At 37.0% G+C, this 23,517-nt stretch overlaps 1 protein-coding gene across 8 annotated transcripts in view; it reads right to left on the reverse strand.

Moving 5' to 3' along the window:
- Positions 1–20,022, reverse strand: part of znf618 (zinc finger protein 618) — a 37,266-nt gene extending 17,244 nt beyond the window's left edge. Inside the window, exons 1-5 of one of the 8 annotated variants that reach the window (XM_044333307.1) lie at positions 19,728–20,022; positions 19,476–19,561; positions 8,424–8,763; positions 6,802–6,879; positions 6,437–6,481 (exon numbers count right to left, since the gene is read on the reverse strand). In XM_044333307.1, the coding sequence (XP_044189242.1) occupies positions 6,437–6,481; positions 6,802–6,879; positions 8,424–8,736 (436 nt within the window). In that variant the 5' untranslated portion in view covers positions 8,737–8,763; positions 19,476–19,561; positions 19,728–20,022. The remainder of the gene's footprint in view (positions 1–6,436; positions 6,482–6,801; positions 6,880–8,423; positions 8,764–19,475; positions 19,562–19,727) is intronic. The other 7 variants (XM_044333305.1, XM_044333306.1, XM_044333304.1 and 4 more) reach the window with 7 other exon arrangements.
- Positions 20,023–23,517: the final 3,495 nt, after the last annotated feature.

Here is a 23,517-nt window from a genome sequence, read left to right on the forward strand (position 1 = left end):
ACACTGTATTTCATTGTGCCACAAAGAAAACAGGGGCAGAGAGAGCAGAGTTCTGTTTTTAGTCATTATACATTTGAAAAATAGATAACTGAACAAACAAATAGGATAAAAATACATAGGATCGTATTTGATTATATTTGGACAGACAGGAAGGCTAAATGAGGTTGGATAAACAAGACAAATATTTGGTTTAATCCTTGGGGGGAAATGTGAGAGAAAAGTTAATAATGATTCAATTATTCTTTTAAGTAACATCTGCATATACACACACAAACAATGCTAATATAAAAATGTAGGCAAAAAAAAAAAAATCAGGTGTTCAATTTATCAGATTGGTCACAGAGCTACAAATATGTAAATTCCAATGCCAATTTGTTCAATGCAGCATTTTACATTGGAATTAAATTTAAAAATTGTGTTATAAAGTATAATAAAGTATAATATAAAGTGGGAAATTTTCTTTTATTTGGAATTTGTGAGATTGTACATGCCACTAGCACATTCAAAATGTATTATTTTAACTGAGATACTGAACTGAAATTTTGCTATGACCCAAATCCTGCAAGCATAAATTTTTGAATGCGTATTAATATTGCCCCTCATTAACATGTTTAAAGTTTAATAACTTTCACAGCCATTTCTTGCCAAGTCTGTAGAGGGCTAAGCGAAAGGACATTAGGGATGCAGATTACTTGTTCTGCTCCCGCTAATTCTGTTGCAGTGGAAAGCACGGTTCAGCCAGGTGGCTGTTGACAATTAAGAACACCCGAAGTGCCTCTTAGCACACCACAGTGAAATCCTGTCTGAAGGCAATCTCTTGCATAAACAGCATGGCAGAGAGCAACTAAAAGACTAAATCAATTTCAACCATTTTTTTTTCTCCACTTCCTCCAGGCCAGGTTTAGTCCACTGACAGAGGCTAGTGACTCTCTCCACAGTAATATGCCTGACTGATGCTGCCCTAGCAGAAGGCCCCCCTCACCTCACACACCCGTGAGACAAATGTTTTATCATTTAACAGCACAGCAACAACTTCTACATTTTTTTAAGTCTGTCTTGACCTCGTGAATTCAATCAGCTGCCTTCTTTTCCTTATAACATTAAATATTCCTGATTAAATACCCAGCAATTTAAGTTAAGGATTGGGGAAAACATCCTTCAATATTATCTATTAACACTCAGTTAATCTGCTTCATCAGTACTGTGCAGGTGTGGTTTGATCAGATTTAATTGACGGTGACCAAACAACACCCCAACTTTCATTGTTTTTGATTCAAATGTTGCTAAATCCTGATTGGTGCCTGGTAGTACATGACATTACCTTTTTACACCTGAGCCCTGCTCACTTCAAACCAGTGAGACGAGCACAGACGAAACAAAAAAATTCTGAAACCTCTCAGGTGAAATAACCAAAACTGTTCAAGCTTGGGCAGAAACTTGTGTGTTCATGTAGGACCCCATCATTCATAGTAAGAAGCTGATTTGGAAAAATAGGATTTCATTAATATATTAATTAACTGCATTTTACATACAGAAACTCCTACAGCAGATCAAAAACCTTTCCATTTATGAATTTTCTGGTAGATGCAAAAATACAAAAATGATCAAAAGAGAACATTTGATTTAAAACAACACACATCACAGCAAAAAAAGTTGACACAGCATTAAGGAAAAACAGCCACAATAATGATCATTAGGGTGCCAAACTGTAATTGCATTTACTTCACCTCGAGGCTTACAATCCATGCATTTCCCCAACAATTAAAATGATTAAAAATATTTTCCACAAAATAGTGGATTCCTGGCATTTGTCAATGTAATAAAAGCTCACATAACATCATTGCTCCAAGCACAGGTAAGGACACATTCCAAGTAAATCGATAACATAGCTTAACAACACAGATAATTGCTTATGGATGCATGATCTTTGAAGGTCGGACTTGTCTCTTTACTGTGATGTTTCTGTGCTTTTATCTTTATTTTCAAGTGGCTCTGGAAAAAACAAACCCGAATGTCCTTGGATTTCTTGGTATTTTTATAAAAATTCAACCAATTGGATGTTATATCCTGCTCATTGGTTTTGATGGATGACTATGAAAGCTTTCAAAAAAAAAAAAAAAAAAAAAAAACACAGCCTGGGAAAATCCTGCCATTATTCAAATGAAAATGCAAACTGGCATTTCATTTTCATTTGATAAGCATTAATACCATGACCTATTTCACATTCAAATGTCAAAGCAGTTTGCATTTTCAAGTTTAGGTTACACACTGTCTGGTAATTCAACAAAACTAAAAATGCAAAGTTGAAAGCCATTTTCCATTTGTGAAGTTACAAATGGAAAATGGTTTGCAGTTGGCCTAGCTTAATAATCCTCAGTGGGTTTTAAAATGCAGGATAAGTTTAACAATTCATCGAAATAAGATGCTACAGTAACCAATCATTTAGAACAAGCCTGGTCTTGAAAATGTTTAAAGTTAAGATTATATATCTTAACTGTGAAGCCCTAAACCTGAGCTTTCAACTTATTCAGGTAACTGACAAAGCTTGTTTTATCTTTATTTGCTGCCATGTTATTTTGGGGCCACTTGGACTGCTCACAGAAGCAAGTTATATTTAATAATACACTTATAAATTGGCATGCCAGTCATAATGAAGTATAAAGTCTAAATATGTGGCGTCAACCAAAAAACTGCATCCCAGCATGTTCCATCCTCTTAAGAATTTAATCTATCAGCATTTTATTTGCAGCAGCCTCTCTGGCCTACTTATTAACACCGTCATAGACCTTTTGGTTCCAATGTGTTTACAGCTGTTTCTTATCTCTCCACTATGTTGATACTAGGTGTGGTGGAAAAAAAATGAAACACGATTACAGGATTCTTTTTTTATGCTTTTTTAATTGATACACTGACTCCTGAATCGATATAATTCAAATTCAATTGCTTCATTTTAGTCTTTGCTTATTAGACAAGGTGGAGAGAAGTTACCGCTTTTATCCAGCAGCTGGTAAAATGTATTTGTTGTAATCTATGAGTAAAGTGATGTCATATCCGTTTCAAGAAAAACAAAGCGGAAGCAAGACAGCAAAAACAAATGATGGCGGACAGTGCAGGTCATATCCCCGCGAATCTCAGGGATACAACCAGCACCCTCACATTTTAAATCTAAAGTATGAAAACACTATAGGTTTCACACATTACCAGGAAATGCAGAGCTAGACATGACTTAAGCTGTATGCTTAAGTGTATTGCATTGTAGCAATATGACCAACATTAGTGCCAATCTTGCTCGACACCATCCAGAGCTAAATGTGGAATTAGCCAAATAGCCTGTAGCAGCAAGCCAACGGACCCCAGACAAACACTGAATAAACTGCCCAGCAGTTCAAAGAAAGCAAAATGCACCACAAGGTCAATTGCTCATTTTATCTGCAAAGACCTTTGTCCATATAGTGTGGTGGAAAATACAGGTTTTCAAAACAGGGTTTACACCTTGCAGCCTCGGTATGTTATACCATCAATTAAGTTTTTCTCAGAGACAGTCGTGCCAAAATTCTACAAGGTTAAGTCAGAAGTAAAAGAATTAGCCGCCTTTCTCCATGTCAAGTGTCTCGCGCAAACCCTCAACCTGGCCTCACAGCGTGCACTAAAGCTGCCAGCTGTTGCAAGATTACTCGGACGAGTACGACATGTGACTGGGTTTTTCCACAGGAGTGCCACAGGACTCCATGCTGTGGAGCAAAAACAAAAGTTACTGGAGCTTCCTGAGCACAGACTAGTAACAGACATATCAACAAGATGGAACAGTGTGTATGACATGGTCAGATGTTTCCAAGCAACAGCCAGCAGTCACAGCTGCACTGCTTTCCCCTACACAGACAGACACTACAGGTGTGTGAGTGTGTGAGTGTGTGAGTGCGCATGCACATTGGCACTGCAAGACATGTAGCTGAAATTAAATGTTTATATAACTTTGGCCTTGCTGATTCTAGCAAACAGTCCAGAATACTTTGCTCACCTGCATATTGTTTACATTGAATATTCTGGATGTATATTTATTTTACAATTGTTACAATATGAATATGATATGTAGAACACTTTGCTTTGCTAATACTATGTCATGATGTGTTGCAATGTTAACTATCAAATAAGTAGAATGCTGTCAAAGATAGAACATAAAAAAGCAAAACCAGCTCCGCAGGGCGCCCCCCCCCCCCCCCCCCAATCTGATTAAAGAAGAGTGTCCTGTGCACTGGCTGGATTACTTGGGAACACTTTTGGGAATGCCAGTCAGGCACCAGCACCACCAGAGCAGTCAGCCTTTGACAGTGCAGAGGAGGAGGTGAAAAAGTACAACACAGCTGCTCCTTTGCCACTGTCTGGAAGCCCGCTGGACTGGTGGAAAGAACATCCTGAGTACCCTCTCTTGGCCAGGCTAGCCAAGCGGTACTTGTGTGTCTGTACCAGGGACCGGCGTCTCTACTGAACGTGTGTTCTCTACAGCTGGGTACATTGTGACAGCTCAGAGGAGCAGCCTCACCACAGAGCACGTCGACCAGCTCTTGTTTTTTGCACTAGAATCTTGACACTCCCGAGCACTAGCTTGATGAGCAGGAACAGCCAAATGTAGCACTTTACTTCAAAAAGTATATATTTTTTATTCATTCAATTGTATATTTTATTTACCACTTTTATATGCAGTCAAATCCTGGGTTTTTAAAGTACAGTTTTCACATTGAATTTCATATGTGAGGGATGTTAATTTAAAGGCTGACATTTGTGATTTGTGCAGTTTTCAGAGGCTCTTTTCATTTTGGCCTAACATCTTATTTATTATTTTCTTATAGCACTAGCTTGATGAGCAGGAACAGTTAAATGTAGCAGTTTACTTCAAAAAGTGTATATTCTGTATTCATTCTACTATTTTAGAAAAGTTTCAGACTACTTGCTGTTTAGCTGTGAGATGTGGAAACAGTTGTTCCCCTCCCAGATGCAAATGAAACCAGATGGTGACAGCTTCAGGTCCTGCAGCTCCATCTGCTGGTCTCATTATCTCATGTTTATATTTTATAACCTTTATTCAATGAGGGCTTTTTGGCTATGCATATTTATTTTTACAGGGACAAATCTGTTGTACATTTTATTTACCATTTTTATATGCAATCCACGGTTTTGAAAGGACAGTTTTCAAGTTCAATTTCCTATGTGAAGGATGTTAATTTAAAGGCTCACATTTGTGCTGTGTGCAGTTTTCAGTGGCTCTATTTATTTTGGCCTAACATCTTATTTGATTTATTATTTTCTTGTGGCACTAGCTTGATAAGCAGGAACAGCTAAATGGAGCAGTTTACTTCAAAAAGTATATATATGTTTTATTTATTCTATTGTACACTTTTATATGCTGTATAGCAATGCTGAAATAAAACGCAGAAAGACTGACTGATATGTGATGTGCATTGTTTTTGGAAATATGACTCATGATACAGTCAGAAGTGTATGATTTAACTTTTGCCCATGGTCTATTGTTTAAAAAAAGCAAACAAAAATCACAATAAATCGTAATATCGAATCGCAATACTTGTAGGATCGCAATACTTAAAAATCGCAATACATATCGAATCGGCACTCAAGTATCATGATACTATCAAATAGGGAGATAAGCATATCGTCCCAGCTCTAGTTAATACTGACGCCTTTAAGTTATGTGCACATTCATGTAATGATTGCGGAGAGTACCTGTAGGAAGCTTTATAAATAACTCAAGTGCTACTCTGAGGTAGGAGTATTTTTAGTGCTAATCAAACTTTTGGAGTGATTTTAAGGTGCCTGATAAATACAGGCCCTGGCAGCTACATACAATGCCATTAAAAGAGCAACATCCCCATACCTGCAGGTCGGCAATTATTTTTATAGGTAGTTTCAGATTTACCTCGGGTGTGTGACCGTTTTGGCTGTGAGGACGTGGTCTTAAATTGGCTTAGTTGTGGTAATTTAGTTAAACTTTAAACTAATTTTACCAGCAAAATATCTTTGTGACCATCAAAACATCGGTTCACATGTGACATGACCATGCCAGGAAGTTTGAGGTGGAGTTGGTTGTGTCCTTATATTAAAAATGTCACTGGGAAGTTGGCTATAGTGAGGAGGCTTGTGGGAGAGAGGAAAGGGGATGATAAGCCAAAGATCAAAAACGAGGACAATGAGGGTACATAATGTGGCTTTTAGCCTGCCCAGGAACATGGAGACAAAGGTATCTTCAGTTATAAAATGTGGTGGATTATTTTTAGTCGGCTTTTATGAAAATCTCAAAGATATCTAGTAACAAAACATAATGATCCGTCCTGTTAAATGAGCCCAGTATGAAATAAACAGCTTGTGCTTGCATGCTAATAAAGTTGAGTGTTTTCAGTGGATGAGTGTGCAATAGTGTACTCACTGTTGGGTGTCTGGGGTAGACCATCTCCAACCATGGTCTCTGATTCTATAGTGGGAAAAAAAAAAAAAAAAAAAAAAGTCAGCCTTAAAGATTTCTATGAATAGATGAATGCTAGTGTGCTCACATCTGCTCGCTGCCTCCAACTTGTGCTAAAATTGTCATCACTCAGATAAAAAACAATTCAGAGGCCAAAAATAAATAAATAAAATACAATTCCTGGCCAAAAGGACATGTATGACTCATGCAGAGGAAGTGAATAATTTTAGGACCATACTGTCAAGATAGGAAAAACAAAAAGAGCAGACAGTCATTATTTGGCTTTTCATAAAGACCGAATACATAGGCAAAAACCTCAAGTGTCTTACCTCTGTGTGCCCTGACGTGTGTCTGAAAGCAGTTATAATACTTGTACTTCTTCCCACATACCCCACATACATAGGAACCTGCATGAGAATTCAAAACAGTGTCATAAAAACAAAGCGACGGTGTTGTCGATAGTGCATGTAGCAGATTCTCTCATTTCTAAAGAGAATTTCGTTGTAACTACTGTGAATATATACACACATCTGCCAATTATTTAGTAACCAAACCAACCATCAAAAACATTACCAATAACAAGTTAATGTTCTGAGCTCTAAGTAAATGTCACATTCCACACAATGTTTGTTTTCTGAATTTGAATTGCAGGATAGCTGAAAACACATTCCACTGAGAACTTTACTCAGCTTTTGTTGCCAAAAAGGAAAGAATTACTACAAATCCGATTAATTGGTTGAAATAATAAGCATGTACTGAGCCGAGATTGGTGTGTTTTAACTATTCAGTATCAGCTTTAAAAAGCCTGCTTCCATTTCAAAGTCTTTGTTTATTGTGCTCTGAGTATATGAGCCAAAAATAATGCATTGTGCTCCGTTAAAACAGAAACCTAGAAGTGAATGTTCAAGTATAATTTGAAAATGCTACAAAATCAGGATCAAATACTTGTTAGTGACAATTAGGTACACCTAGCTAGTTCTAATGTCGACTAGGTTACAATGTTAAGTTTTAGAGACATGTTCAACTTAATGTTTTTTTGGAGGTTGTGGCTTGTGCTGTTGTTCAGTTATACTGCATTTAATGACAGGAGGCTCTAATATTTTGTCCACCTTCTTTACATTAATGAGGGTACACTAAATATTAGAAACATTATGACCATTGTGAAGGTATGATTTATTGCAGGGCTGTTGATTTGAACTGCATTAGTTTTAGCTAAGTGTGTCTAATACACTGGCAAATGAATCTGCATACAGTACACACACACCCACACACACATTTGCACACGTACACCTGCAGAGTGCATTTGTGCAAATTATTTCACCAAGGAATTTGCCAAATGGGTGTTGTAATAGTAACAATCGCCATCATCATGTGAGAGTTTCATGGTTGGAAATCAATGGAAAGCAGAGTCAAGCATGAACAAAACACACTACCTCTTTCAAAAAAAAAAAAAAAACAACTCACTCAAACTGCAAAAATGCATATTGTTTCATTTCTCTCTAATTGTGCGTTCTCTAGCCATGCAGATAGTTTTGGTTTTATTCACCCAGGTGTTGGGATATCTTAAAGAGTTCAGCTGCCAAGCCAATACTTAGAGGTGACTGGAATTTCATTTGAGCTCACAGCTTTGGAAAATTACATTAAAAAATTCAGCAGCACCAACATACTGTCAACTGTAATAGGGGCTATTTCTTCTAGAGAAAGTAGTTCCAATGAAAACGGCTCACAGCAGTGTCTGCTGATTATCTAGAGTAACCAGGACATTGTTTCTGAAAAGACACAGTGCTGCTGAATCTTTATAAATGTCATTTTTAAATGCTGTGCTGTCTTTTTCATGTTGTTTTGAAAAGTCAGGAAAGTTGTTCAGCTCTGGAGAGCAAGGTCAAAGTCAAGAGACACCGGACATGAATGCAGGTATATATATATCCATATGTACAATTCATTCACACACCTATGCACGAGTCTGTGCTCTTCGTTGGAGGAGGAGTACCAAGGGCAAACATACCCTCGGTCTGAGCTCTACGGGATCCACCTCTACTTGCTCCTCCATCATTTCCTCCGATGACAACACAGATCTCAGCAGGGTTGGGATCACCGACTTTCCCGTTACTCGTCTCCGAGGTCCCAGGTTCTTTCTTTACTGTGACAGGTGGTGGACTGGTACTCTTGGTCGTTGAGGCTAAGGTTGGTGAGGGGCCATCTGTGGCTGCACTCCCACCGTCTGCCTGCTCCATGCCAGGATTGGGTGCCTCTTTTGCACTCATGACTCCGCCTCCTCTGACCCCGTTCTTCTGTAGGAGGGGAAAAAACAACAGAGAAACAAACTTTACTGTCATGTAGCAGTATACAGGCTTGATTGGGGCATGACTTTTGGTCCAATATATAGTACCTAAGCACAATATCAGCTCTGCCAGGTCAAAGAGAAATGTTCTGTTTTGAAACTGCCATGGTAACATCCAACATCGAAGAAAAAAAGGGCTGTCTCTAAATGTCAGCTCTAATTTGAGTAAAGAACCTAAGAGCAACCTGCACAAAATAAGCAATAGCCTGCACCAGATAACTATTGAAAGTCTAAAAAGGCACAAATTGTGTGACAACCACCCTTAATTTCCTCACAGTCAAGAGATGTGTGAGCTCAAAAATGCACAGGTACATATATATATATATATATATATATATATATATATATATATATATATATATATATATATATATCTGTGACAGTGTGATAGATTTGAGGACAGAAAAAAAATTGTGGTGAGCCACAAGGAACAGAGTGGCTTAACTGTTCATAAGTGACCTCTGATGCCATAAAATCCACAGCTTTGTGGCACCCAAATGCTCTAATTTCAGAAATATCCAAATTACACAACTTGCCACTTCAGCACAAGGCTATAAAAGGTCTTGTCAAGAGAATGTGCTCAAAATGCAACCAAGCAAAACAGAGTTATACCAGGATGACTGATATTATGGAAAGAGGGAAAATTGGTCTGCTAATAATAGCGCACCAATACAGCAACAACAAGCCTTTTCATAGCCAAAATACACCTTTCTTTGGATATAACACACGACCAACTGGAAGCCTCAGCAAACAGGCCCGTGAATTGGATAACATGATAAAACATTCAATTCAAACTGCTTACCCTTCCTCCAAAGAAAAATGACTGCCTTACTGGAGTGCTGTCAGCTAAATCATACAGTATGCGCAATACTTAACAAGCCTGAAAGTTGTGTAAGTTATGTCTTACCCAATACCTTGTACAACCTTTGCATGGTACAAGCTTGAACATGGCCTCTAAGATTTTAATGTAGATTTCATGTACAATTGTAAATTTGAGTCTGGCTGTTTCAATAGAAGAAAAAAAACTGGGGGATTTATCTTCTGTGTGCCATAAAAATCCAAAGCAAATTTCAAGGGAATTCACATTTTTCTATCTTGTAATGAACAAAATGGTCGGACAAGAAGAAATTTGACCTACTGGTGGTGCAATAGGAAAGGTCAGGGGTTTACAAAAACCAGTATGATCTGGGGACAATGATTGCCAAATATCATGGCAAACCATCCATTTAATGGCAAATATTGCCATTTAAGCTTTCTAATGTGAGTGTTTCTATTTTAAGTTCTCCATTATGGTCATTTTCCATTTTCAGTTTCATTAAAGATGCTTACTTTTTTGATTTTCCATTGCCATTTTCTATGTGGGAAATGTTTTTAAAGCTTTTCAAGACATTTAAGGCAAATGCTATTTTTGGGCATTTCCATTTCAGGTTTTTCAATTTCCTCTTCCATTAGGCTAGTCACCGTGTCCAGTTTCACCAGTGGCATATGATGTGCGGGATACAAATGTTTAATTTTATCCACAACATCCATGGATTGAAAGGGTGAGCAAGAACTGGCCAACAAGCTGTATTTATATTCACTGGTTATCTATGCAACATTGTTATGCATTTTAAAACCATTGAATAACATAAATACTGTTATTGAAAAGAGGAAATGTCTCCCAACTACTGTACTTGACTGCATAAATGAAACAGACAGCTGCTCAATGGTATCAACTAATGTATAAACCAGGCTTTAACCAGAGACTGCGATTTACTCCACTGCAATTTCTTTTTGCCTATCCACAACGTACACCAATATCAGTATCTGTGAAAATCTAGTTCTGGTCAATAACATCAGCCCTGCTGATTTATCAGTCAGGCTCTAATGCCATCCACACATGGTAACTGCCCAGTACAACCACATTCCTCTCCTGTTCACCACTGAGCAGCAAGCATATATCACCCTTTTGAAGAATTCATTTTTACTCAGTATTTATGCAACATTTTTGTTTCTAAAGCTAGAGATCTGAGAAAACCTTTGAAACTGTGACACTCGTGCTGTTATGAAATGCAGCTGTCATAGCAATATGAAGTGTATAATTTAGCACTGCAGTAGGAGAATTATGTACTAGATTGATTTTAAAGCTCATTTGGATGCAACAACTCCCACAGAAATCTTATGGGTCAGCAAAGTTAGTGGCCCATTTATTGTCTATGCAGCAGTGCCAAATTTTACATCCTGGCGACATAAATTTAATGGTCAGTTTTCCATTTTCTACCTTTAGGACTGAAGTGAATTCTTGAAATGGCTGGCATTCCCTTTCAAATGCCATGCACAAGAAAACCTCAAATGTTGATGCAGAGGGCACACACATTATTGATTATCATTATTATTATTATTTTAGATCAATTGTGGAGTTAAGACAAGAAAATGACCCTAAATGTTTTGCTCTAGTGGGTCCAAATCATACAAGTACTATTTTTTAATAATTGGAATTCAAGCATTGTATTACAGAACACACCCATGACAAGAGATTTGCTGGTGTTTATCTCAAAAATATTTCTCTTGAACAGATTCCCCACAAGGGTTGTTGCAGTGGGCAGGATCACCAGTGATAAATGGACAACAATATTACATCAGTATAAGTCCACACATCCCAAATGTCATGTAACTTTTCTGGAAAATTCGAATGAATTCAATTAGCGTCACCACAGACATGCTGCACAATTTATGATTGAAGCCACAGTACAAACAAAAGTGATATACTCAAAAATAAATAATTTTCTAAAAATAAATAAATTCAATTTTCTGACTGATGGAGCAAGAAATTATGTAATTGCAGATAGTTTATGGCAGGCAATTTGTTTGCCAAAATAAAATAAACTAGTCCAGCACAGCAATAGTTTAGGTTCCGTGTAAAACCAGCTTGTCTCTACAGGAAAGTTTGCGCAATGTATATGTGAAACTGACATTTCAGGAGGCCCGTTTCTCATTTTCACTAGACCTACAGAGTTTAGACTAACAGGCTTAACTACAGTCTGTATTTAAATGAGCAATTTTAATGTGACTGGCTATGGTTTTGTAATCATCTTATTGCTGAAAATTCTGTGTGAAATGTGTGTTTCTGTGTAAATTTAACAGTGACTCGTCAAATACACAGTAAAGCCGGGCTTCTCTGTCTAAGTGTTACTTAAAATGTAACCTAAGGGAAACGATTTCAAAGTCGGCAACACCGGTATTTGGCGGTGGTGTGGCAGAACTTACACTGGTGTGGAAAATTTTCTCCGATGACAAGTCTAATCCCCCCACACATACAAAAAACAATGTGTCATCATTGCTGTCATGTACGCAAGGCTAAAGGCCCTTCTGTCAGATTAATTTTCACCCAAAACAAATGAACACAGCACAAATACAGTGACTCTTAACTTGCATTCATCACTTGTTTATAAATTATTAACACTAAAGGAAATGCATGAAGCTGTTGGAGATCAACCACTGGCTGAATGATTTTGTAATGAATAAGTTTTACACCTTTATCTCTTATCTATTAATATATATATATATATAAGAGATATACTGCCATTAACTACCATTTGATAAGACCTATTCAAAGCTGTTGGGTAAAGGTCATTGTGGAGGGGTTTTTTTAAGGCCACTACCAATCACCAATGTAATATCATTAGGATCAGTTGATCTGATACCAATCACCAATCAGTTCCAATCTGCGATAACTGATGTTTTGGCCATTTGGGTGAAGAGGGAACAAGTTGTGAATACAACTCTGATATATAATTAAGTTCATACGGTGCACTTGTTAGCAAACAGTGCTTATTTACACATCCAACAGTGCACTGCTGGATGTGTCAAATTAACTAGTTACATTGTTCATGCCAGTAAGAAACACTAGTGAAGGTCAACATGAAGTCCCCACAGGAAGTCCAGTCATGTGTCTCAATTCAGATACTTCCGTTACTACACTTCCATGCAGTATACTGTACACTGTGTACTTATTTGCGTGTATTTTGACAGGGTAGTGTTGTCTCAAATCTAACAAGGCTGTTATACACTTATCAGAAAATCACAACATTTGATCGCTTCTTCTGTTTTTTTTAATCGCAAATTGCAACTAAGTGGAGCATTATCGTGGAGCATTATAACATTTGACCACGACTGTCGCCCACCAAAATATCACTTGACTTCAATTCAAATGAATTTTATTAAAAATGAATGTGCTTTTACGTCATTCTGCAAATGGAACGGCAGCGTCCTTGCTGACAGCAGCAGCTCAGCTTCAACACAACTACCTGACTGTACTGTGACAAAATAATTTCAACTCAAAGCTCCACTTACACTGTTTTTCTCACAAAAAAATAACCTCACTGACAGAGAGATGCAGTAAATTATGTTACTCAGTCTCTATTGTAGCTACAATAAAAATCCAAACTGTTGTGTAGCTTAATAAAATAAAACAAAATTTAATATAGACTGATCTGGTCACTTTAAATCATTTATATTTATTGAAATGTGGTGATAAATGTACATATGGAGCCCCAGAGGCAGCACTGTTGTTCTGTCCAGTAAAAACATGAAGTTTCACTTTACATTCAGACAAATTAATGTGGCAGCTACAATTATTAGATTTCATCTGTGAGACCAACATTTATCTTCCAAAAGGAATTACATCATATATCAAAATGCTACAGAGACATTAGAGCCGGCGGTAAATCACCAAAGAGCTGCACAGATCAGTTCATCGGATCATGTTCTCCCCGGGATGATGACGCAGGAGTCGGGCTGCTGCTGTGAGATGACCGGCTGGTCTCACCCGGCCAGCTGGGGCTCCTCACATGTCCGAAAACGTTGCAACAGATTTACAAACAGGCGTTATTTGGATAAACTGACCACATATTGGGGATAGAACTGATTACTTTCTCGCCTGAAAAAATATTAAAACTTTATAAAGTGACATATTAACGGTCCTACAGCAAAACTTACAACAGCTTTTAGCCTGCTTTAAAATCTACGCTAGGTCGGTGGACCCTGGCAACCACTGAGGGTGATAAGTGTCCAGCGTTCCACACTCAACTTTTTGAGTGCACCATCCGGGTACTCACAGTGCACTGCATTTTGCCATACATGTCAGTGTGAATGCACTGACTCAAAATAGCAAGTGTAAGTATGGAAGTATGCAAATTGAGACCCAGCGCAGCATTATAATTCATTTAGTAAACATACACAGAGTCCACAAAAGTAAACGTAAAAAGAGTATTTAGAATGTTGCATTAGCAAAACATTAGTTCCAGATAGCGTTAGCTAGCACAGTGGCTAGCTTAGTTAGCAGTAAGCTGATCACAGAAAAACTAAATTCTATTATATCAGGAAAAACAATCACCAGACAGCTGAAATTTAAAAAAGAAGATTACAATCCGGTAATGCTCCAAAAAGGGCATTTAGGGATTAGATAAAAAATGTCAATATTTGCTTGGTCACCGACTGGACAAACAGCTGGATGTGGCAAATGCTACAGAACAGTGTCAGTAGGGGTTGCTACTAGCAAAACACCCAACAGGAACCAAATACTGGTGACAGAATAGGAATACTCATTTTAAAAGTTAACCATTACATCTTTTAAAACAGGTAGTTAAAACATTGTGATCTGATTGGTTGATAGCCCTGGTATAATGAGCATTTACTACAGCTATGACGTTGAATGTCCATGCTTACAGTTCTATTTTTAACTATCACTTCGCAGCTGCTGTTAAAATGTTGCCCACAATCTGTAAGCAAGCAGGGATGACGCAGAGCTACACCAACCACTTTCTCTGCAGCACCATGGTGTAAAATCTTTCAGATGCGGGTCTTGAAGAAAGAGAGATAATGTCCATGAGCACAAATGTGAGAACTCTCTCCAGAACTACTGGCGACCAAAGCTCAGTGTCCGGAGAAGGTGGAGCAGCATCCTCGCCACACCAATGCAAAACATCTCCTAACAAAATGAGGAGGCCTAACGTTATTGCAAACACTTTGCAACATGACCCCAGTGACGCTGGACAGTTTTCCACGGGTGTACAAATAACGGAAATGTTCTAATTAATGTGAATAAATAAACTCTGGTAAGCTCGCCGACTAGCTTGAACATTAGTTCAGCAGTTGACTAACATTGCATAGCAATCACAGAAATCCGGGAATTACTTTCTTGTAAAATGACTTGTAATGTATTAAATAAAATTGTTTTTATTGGATTGTGTCTATAATTTCTGTATTGTAGTATTTGCCAACTGTTTTATAAAAAGGGTTGGGGTACGAACAGTGCCCCTTAGCTGTGATATAATCACAATATATCATGGCCAGTCATGAGATATTGCTTAATCATTATATCTATATTTCAATACATTTAGCAACTGCATCCTTACCCTAAAAAAAAGTTCCTGTTTTGAAAAAAACTTTGAAATTCTCTGCTACTCTTGCCTACTCTATGTGTCACAAGAGTCAGTTGACAAGGTCCCACTCCCACAGCAGTCACCTCAAGTCCATGTGGGGTTAGAGAGAACCATAAGCCACCTTGAACGGCATTTCTAATGAATATCAGCTAATATGGACTGGTGCCTGGAGTATCCCCAGTGTGGGGGGAAAAGAGCTGAGAATATCAAAGCAATGTATCTCAATACCTCCTTAACCAAAAACTAAGCAACTTTTCTCATCTATAAACCTATAAATAATACAAGGACACATGCATATCACCTGTGTAATATTTCCTGTGCAATTTTCTGAATGCATACCCTGAATATATGAAATGCCAGTTGTGGCCTGTTTTCCACTCATTAAAGTCAAAATGCAAAATTAGCCATCTGGCCTTCTGTTCTTTCATAGTCTGAAACTTCTGATATGGTGTGACCTACAGCACCATAGAAAGAGCATAAATTTAAACCAGATGCACATTTCTTTGATGTTCCTTACAAAAAAAGCACAACATTAACCAACTAAAACAAAAGACCAATAGAGGAGATAAACAAAACCACAAGACCAGGAAATAGTTTTAAATTAAATCATCAAATGTTATTTGCATATCAAGGATGTATAGATAAGATCAATAAGTGAGTAAGTCAGTAAGCAGGGGTTGGTGGCATTGTAATTTATGTCAATTTATTAGACTAGTTTTCTCTTTGTGATTTGGCCCAGCTGTGTTTTAAAATGTCAATGCATGCATATTATATCACTGTACTAAATTTATCTAGGGTTACAGAATAAGGAGGTTAGGCATACAAGGAAAACATCTCTAGGTCCTCTGTTCAGAATTCAGCGCTTAGTCGAGGTACTTAAAATAATTGGCCTATATTTGGGCAGTACTGTATCTGCCTCTGCACAATAATGAAGTAATTCAACCACTGCGCTTGGTTATAGCAAAAAAAAAGTTGTGCTTCTAACTTAGATTGAGAGATTTTCTTACTTTGAATTGTACCTTACTTTGCCAAAAATCACTGTGCTTTGCATGTTAAGTACACTGGAATAGAAATTCCAAATATAAAATACAAATTTGTTTAAGGCTCATACTCTGGAGGGATTAAAAATAGGAATCAGCTAAAATGGAGGATGGAGGGGTCACTTCAATCACTGCTTTCACTGCATGTTTGTATTATCCAAAGCACAGTCAGTGCCTGGGAGCAAGGGGTTGACCAAAAACCTGTTTCACACTAAATGCTTTGCTTTCCCTGTTTCTCTAATCAAATGCACATTTTCCTGTCCTCTGTAATAAATGTCTTCCAAGATGGTGTATGACCAATGATTTCAAAAAGCAATAATGCAGAGAAATGGATAAATCCCCCCCCCCCCCAACCCCACCTCCTCATACACACACACACACACACACACACACAGGATACTCTGGAAAAAGAAACTGTGTCGTCTAGTAAAATTCCATCAGCATACACTCAAAAACCCCCATAAAAACCTTTTCAATCTATATGTTAATGCTACGAATTAAAATTTAATAACAAGAGATATTGAAAAGCAGACTTGAATTATACAAAAATAAATCCTGAAAGATCAGGCCCCTAAAATTAGAAATTCAGGGCGGCATCTGGTCTGCTGCTAAACCCTTCTAGGCTGGCAGATTAAATTTTTGATGAAAATCAAAATTACACTGCACACATACGCAGGCGCAGCAAACCTGGCACTATTGTGATTTATGGATTCATTAAACCCGCGGGAGTTTCACCCCTCCCCTTTTCACTCAAAGAAATGAGATTTGCTTTGCTGAAAATTTGTATTTTCAGAAAAGCTACTCAGGCTCTGCTCTACCTTCAGAAAATGGTCAAGGAAAAAAAAAAAAAAAGAAGCCTCTGTGTACATAACCACTGCATGTAAACAGGCCTAATTTTCATTGCTGCAGCAATTGAACGTCCTTATGCATTATTCATGAAACCAATAAGGTTCATTTTTACAAAGGAAGAGGCAGGAAAAATATGTGCAGAATGAACAGAATTTTTTTAATACAGCAGCCCCAACCCCTGAAAAGCCATTCCCTGGAGACTAATTTAAGCGAAGCAATTTTCAGACATTTTCAATATGCCACTAAGAAAACAGCAGAACATGAGATGTGTGCTACGTTTTAAAAAGGATGCATGTTTCATCAGACACATTTGAGCCCAAATCATGAATCTGTGATTGTACATTAAGACAAAAAGAAACGACATGACATCCAAGACAGCAACCGTTTGTGTATCAGCCCTTTAAACGGAAAACAAAACCTGTACTCGGTTAATGACAGTTAGAACAGCAACTATGTTTCAAACACTAACCCACAGGCTGTGATATGATCCCTCACCATCTTGTGTTTATCAGGGCGTGGAGGGACAAGTTTCACCTCTCCATCCAAACTATTCGCTCTGAATATCCTCAGTGAAACAAAGCTTTTGTTCATTAAAGTCCTGACAGACCAACATTCCTCTTACCTTACCTAAAAACCTTCCTGACATCCTGGAATACAAGTTCTCATTAACCAGATCAGAGTTTAAGTAAGGTGTTTTCCATTGTAACACATAGCAGCATTATTCCTAAGAGCTTTATAACATATTACTTGGTCCTTCAGGTATTCTGCACATAAACATTCCCATCACTCACAGAGCAATCCAACCCTATTAAACTCATGACACTGGTTGCCTCTCTTTAATTCTGCACTTTAACTGAATTTTGATTAAACTTTCCGAGCAAAGGTCAGAATTTACACCCAGATTTTACATACCAAATGTACAATTTCCACCAGCTCTTTGAATTTATACAGGTTTGAAGGTCAGCATTAATATTACCCACAGCAAAATGGCCTCCGCAGTTTCCCCTTACATTAAAATAAAAGCAAGCCATGCACGATGGGAAACTGTTTGGCGTCTGCAGGATTAATATAAACAGTAGAGGCACTGGTTGTGATTGTTTTTCCTGCCCTCAAATTATGCTGACATGGGTCTTTCTTCTTCCACTGCTGTTCAGTTCACTTTGGATAGTTATTTTTCCGCTTACACATTTCCAATCTCTAGAAATAACAACAAGAAAAAAAGTCCACATGTTTACCAAATAGTAAATATCTGTGTATCCATCACAAAAGAAACATTCATACATAAGTAAACAAGGAGGATCACAGTTCATGCAAAGTTTTATGCTTGACTGAAAAGATATAGGATAGATTAAGCAGATTTTTTTTTTTTATATATTAGTCTCCCAGAATAGAGGCACATTATAAGATTTGTGAAAATGACAAACTGTTTTAAAACCTTTATCAATATAATTCAAGGCCAGAATATTCATCATGAATAAAACCAATGAAGGATAAGAATTAACTTGCACTTTGCTTTGAATGCAGCCTTTTTAAAAGGTCATTGTGCATTAATTAGCATGAAAAGCACGGGGTACCTGTCATTTTAATCTGAGGGAATCGATTACGGAAGATTTCTATTCATTTAAAAGGCGTTATAACATGCGTCTCGGCTCGCATAAACTAACATTCAATTCAATAAACAAGTCTCAAACTAGTCTCATTATAATTTTTTTGTAATTTCTCAAAATGACTGCCTACAGGTGGCGCCAATGCCACCGAGATTTAAAATCCTCTATCTTCCTAAAAATTAAACTCGAAATGTATTTTGACATGACGACACTTTGTTGTTTTTTCTTGCTCGTCTACAACGACTGTAAGGACATCAAATACGACCCAAAGTGTCGTTAGAGCTGTCTGAGTTTCAGGGGGGAACAACTCCGGAGCCCTGCTCAAATTTGCAGGAAAATTCACAAAACATGGCTGCAGGAGGTTTTTGTGTTTCAGATTGTTCCTCCCCTCATCGTCCTTCATGTTGCCACTGTAGCCCTTGCCTCATCGGAATATACTGTTTTTTTCCTCCTGCGTGGTGTAACGTTATATGTGAACAAAACTAGGTGAGCAGACGACTGGTCAGCAGTTACACGAAAGCTTCGTTACAAAAATTCAGCCAAAAAACATCAACAGATAAGGTCTATTTAGGATGGCTTCAAAGCCTGCACCTGGTTTAGTGGCGAGCAGTAGTGCAAAAAAGACTGCCGGGTGTCGTTTATTAAGTCGAGGGGACAAAAACTTAACATCCGCAAGTGAAATTTCTCAAATTTAGGATTTCTAAATCAAGGGGAAAAAAGAACACAAACAGCGGTTTGACATACCTCCAAAAACGATGCAGCTCATGCGAAACAGGCTCCCGCTCCAGAAATCTTCCCTCCCCGACCAGAGGTGACTGCACAACTGCTTCCTCAAAAAAAAAAAAAAAAAAAAAAAAAAAATTGTGAATTAGTTATGAGAAATTCCAAATGTTAAATTTTTTTTCCACCGGATCGGTTTTCCTCCGCGACACGCTACGTTACATTTTGGTAAAGAGTAATGGCGCAATGAATGATGAATTAGCCGAGGTTTTTTACTCAGTCCGTGCGGGCTCTACTCCGTTTCTGCCTCGCACAGGGGGGTTTGTGGTGCGGTTCCTGCTGTGGAAATTTTCGTCCGCCATATACAAGGGCAGATTCCGAAATTGCAGCGCCGGCCTGTGTATTAGCCTACATGAAAAAAAAAGAAAAAGGAAAAAAGTCTGGGAAGAAGACAGAAAAAAGGGTTGGGCGACTATGAAGTTACACAGGGAAAAATGAGACTGGAAATTACGCAGAGGAAAAAAGGCACTATAGACTTTACTGCAGCTCTACACTGTTTGCTATTGAGACATGAGTCTGTTTGCTTATTCAGATGAGGATTTCCGATTAGGTCAGTGTTTGAGCCTGTTTGGCTGATGGACAATTTCTCTGTAAAATTATAGTCTCTTGGTCAGATAATTGCTCTAGTGTCACGGTTGTTTTCTAAAAGGTTTTCATTATTATTATTAATTTTAATGGGAAGAATAACAGCAACTCTCTATGAGCTGTTTGTTCCCAAACTGTTCAACACTGAGTTCGGGAGACTGTTCAGTGTGTGCGCAATTAAAACAAACTACACTTATTATGAGTTGTTTTTTTCGAAATCCACTCGTGTTAGTGCTGTTTGCTGCAGCAGTCTCATCATAAAGTTAGTTTGAGGGATGTCTTGTCAAGAGAAAGTTTTTGATTGGCCAACAAATTTTGATTTCAAAACCCTATTCTGAGAATTAACTACGTATCTTTTTTTCTTTTGAAATAGTTTAGTTTTTGTTTATAGAAAAAGATAACAGGATGTTTGAAGAACCACGCTCTGATTCATCAACTAATAATATTCAGTATTTCAAATAAAGTTAATATGCAGGTATAGGCTGGAAATAAGAAGTTTGACTTATTTCAACTATACTTGTATACATATATACAGATAGATAGATATAGATATAGATATATAGATATATAGAAATCATTAAATATAATATGACATTATAACAACTATGGTTCATTTTGGTCTAGGAAATTTTTGAAAATCAAAATTTTTCTATAGAAATGTATTGATATACTGTATTGATCAATTTTTGCCCCCCCCCCCCCCCCCCACCCCACCCCCCCCCCCCCCCCACTACCAGAGTACCTGGCTGCAGACAAAATGGCGGGCACAAAGGCAGACGTCTTGGACCTCTGCCTCTGCACTTGACAGGAAATCACATGACCTTAGCAGAGGAAGTTGGTCTTCTTGTTTTTTTTCCCTGGGAAGTAGCACCAGGATTTTAAAAAATATACAAATTTTATCATTAGAAAAATATTTTTAAAAGTCAATTGACTCTCTTAAAGGCTTCATACAATATTTAAGTTGAGAAGTTTGCAATTAGTACAGATTTTAATAATGGGTCAATATAAAGTTAATTCAACAAGTCTTTAAAAAGTCGCCAGTTCTTTTAAATGTTTTATGTAATGTTTAAACCGAATGTATTTATTAAACAGTTTCTTATAAACAATTTATTAAACAATGTGACTAGGCTATGCCTGACTGGAAGACCCTTTGAGCTGCTGATGAAAGACATTGACCCTTAGCACTTTTATTGCATCCTCTGTTGTTAAAATCAAAATTAACCCAACTGTTATGTTAAAATAAACAGACATCTGTTATGTTTGGGGTCAAACTGACCTCAGCAATTTAAACCTACAAGATGTTCTTTTGGAAAAGAAAGGAAATCTGCGCTGGAAACCAAAAACCAAACAGGGACATTTGTGCACAATCCTGTATTCCCTCTCTATCAATTCAATGTTCAATTCAAAGGGGCTTTATTGGCTTTATTTGCACGGGAAACGTGTTTACATTGCCAAAGCAAGTGTGAAACGTGTCTGCCATTTTGTCTGCATCCAGGTGATAGTGACAGTGCCAAATTTTTTTAAATAATATATCATTTTTGGCATTTTATTCCAACAGTCAGAGGAAATCGTCATTTCCATCACACAACAAAACATCTGTTTTTTTTTAAACAAAATTAGTGACACACCTTGTTTTCCAAAATATTTCAGACAATCTCACACACTGATCTTCCCAAATATATAAATTCTCGAATTTTCAGGATTTTAAAGATATTTTTTCCCCATTGTTCAGATGAGAAACAGCGTTAAGCATTGTCATGAATTCTTTGATATATTTTTACATTACACAATCATGAGTTTTCCAATTCTATTAATCAATTGTGGCCATAATTGCACAATTTCCAAAACTACAAAATATTATTAGCATGACTCTGTTATTTTTATACATTTTATGTAATAATATGTGTGTTGTACTGGGAATGACATGGTGTGGTGGACAAGACTGGGTGTGGTGGAAAGAAACTACATTGGTGAACAATGTCGTTTATCACTATTTTACCTTTGACAGCTAATGGAAAATACTTCATGTTATCTCATAACTGGGGTATTGTCACAAGTGCAATATAAGGTTCCAACACAGAGCAACATAACATTTCTGCCATATGTGATTTTGGGTCAGTTTACTATTTAAAAAGAAAACAAAGAGCAAAACAAAGAATTTTACTGTATAACCTCAAAATTCCACAAGAACTTCAGTTTTACATAGTTTGAAATTATATAATCTGTTTAAAATGTAACAAATTGAAACATATATTTAAGTTGGAAATTAGTGACTTGAATTTCAAAATGCAATCAAATTGAAACTACCTTTTACAAAGTTTGAAATTCCACATTGCTTGTAATTCCCTACCATACAATACATGAATTCGCAAATCAAGTGTTTTGTTTAATTTCATATATTTCAACATAAGCCAAACAAATTGCTTTTTAGCTTTGGCATTTTCTTTTCCATCAAAATATGTCTTTTCCATCACCCTGAATATTTGGTAGAAATGACTGTTGTGGAAATGACATTTTGTCACATTTCTTTCAATATCTCATGATTTGTTAGCCCACTGAAGTCAATTTTGGGGTTAGCATCAAATATACACTAAATACACAATATAGAATGTTATTTTTGCAATTATTTTCACATTTGAAGGAAATATGAGCTGTTTGGAAATGGAAAACCTGTCTCATGACTGTTGCTGTAGTCACCAAGTATACAAATCTTTAAAAATTCTCCCTGAATTTACATTTTGTACATTGTGGTGAAAATGACAGTGACCCCAAGGGACAGGTGTTCTTTTTATTAAAAATACCAGAAAATATTAATATATCTTACAACACATGATATACTGCATTAAAATAGGCATTTATGTGTCATTTGTATTTGAAATTAATATTACATTAACATTAAATTCAAAGTTAAGCAGGTTTGAATGTTGAAAAATAATGGTTGAGTTCTTAGCTAATTTTTGAAATTCTGTCAAGTAAGTGTAATAAAAAAAATTTAAAAAATAGAAGGACTTTTTCGTTTTTCTTATTTCTTCCAGGGACACAAAAATTACAATAGTTGAAGAATCACCCAGTAACAATATAGCAATAGTTTCTATGGACAGAAGCAGCATTTGCCAGCAATAACGTAAATACCAAAGATGGTAATTCTATTTTGTGCTGTTTTGAACTTTTGTCCTGATATTCACTTCACTGAATCTAAATCTTCATTTATTCTTTGGTCAGGACAAGGTGGACTGTTCAGGTAAGAGGTAATGAGTTTCTCTGATAGTGTGATCCAAAGTGACACATTCAGAACCTTAGAAAAATCTCTGCATACCTTTCATAAGGATGCTCAGTCATGTGATGAATTAATAGATTAATTAATTCATTATTTGCCAATTTCATTATTTAATCAGTCTTTAAATTGTCCAGTTTTCATTTA

The sequence above is a fragment of the Thunnus albacares genome, chromosome 18 (assembly GCF_914725855.1).
Source record: "Thunnus albacares chromosome 18, fThuAlb1.1, whole genome shotgun sequence".
In the NCBI taxonomy this organism is placed as follows: domain Eukaryota; kingdom Metazoa; phylum Chordata; class Actinopteri; order Scombriformes; family Scombridae; genus Thunnus; species Thunnus albacares.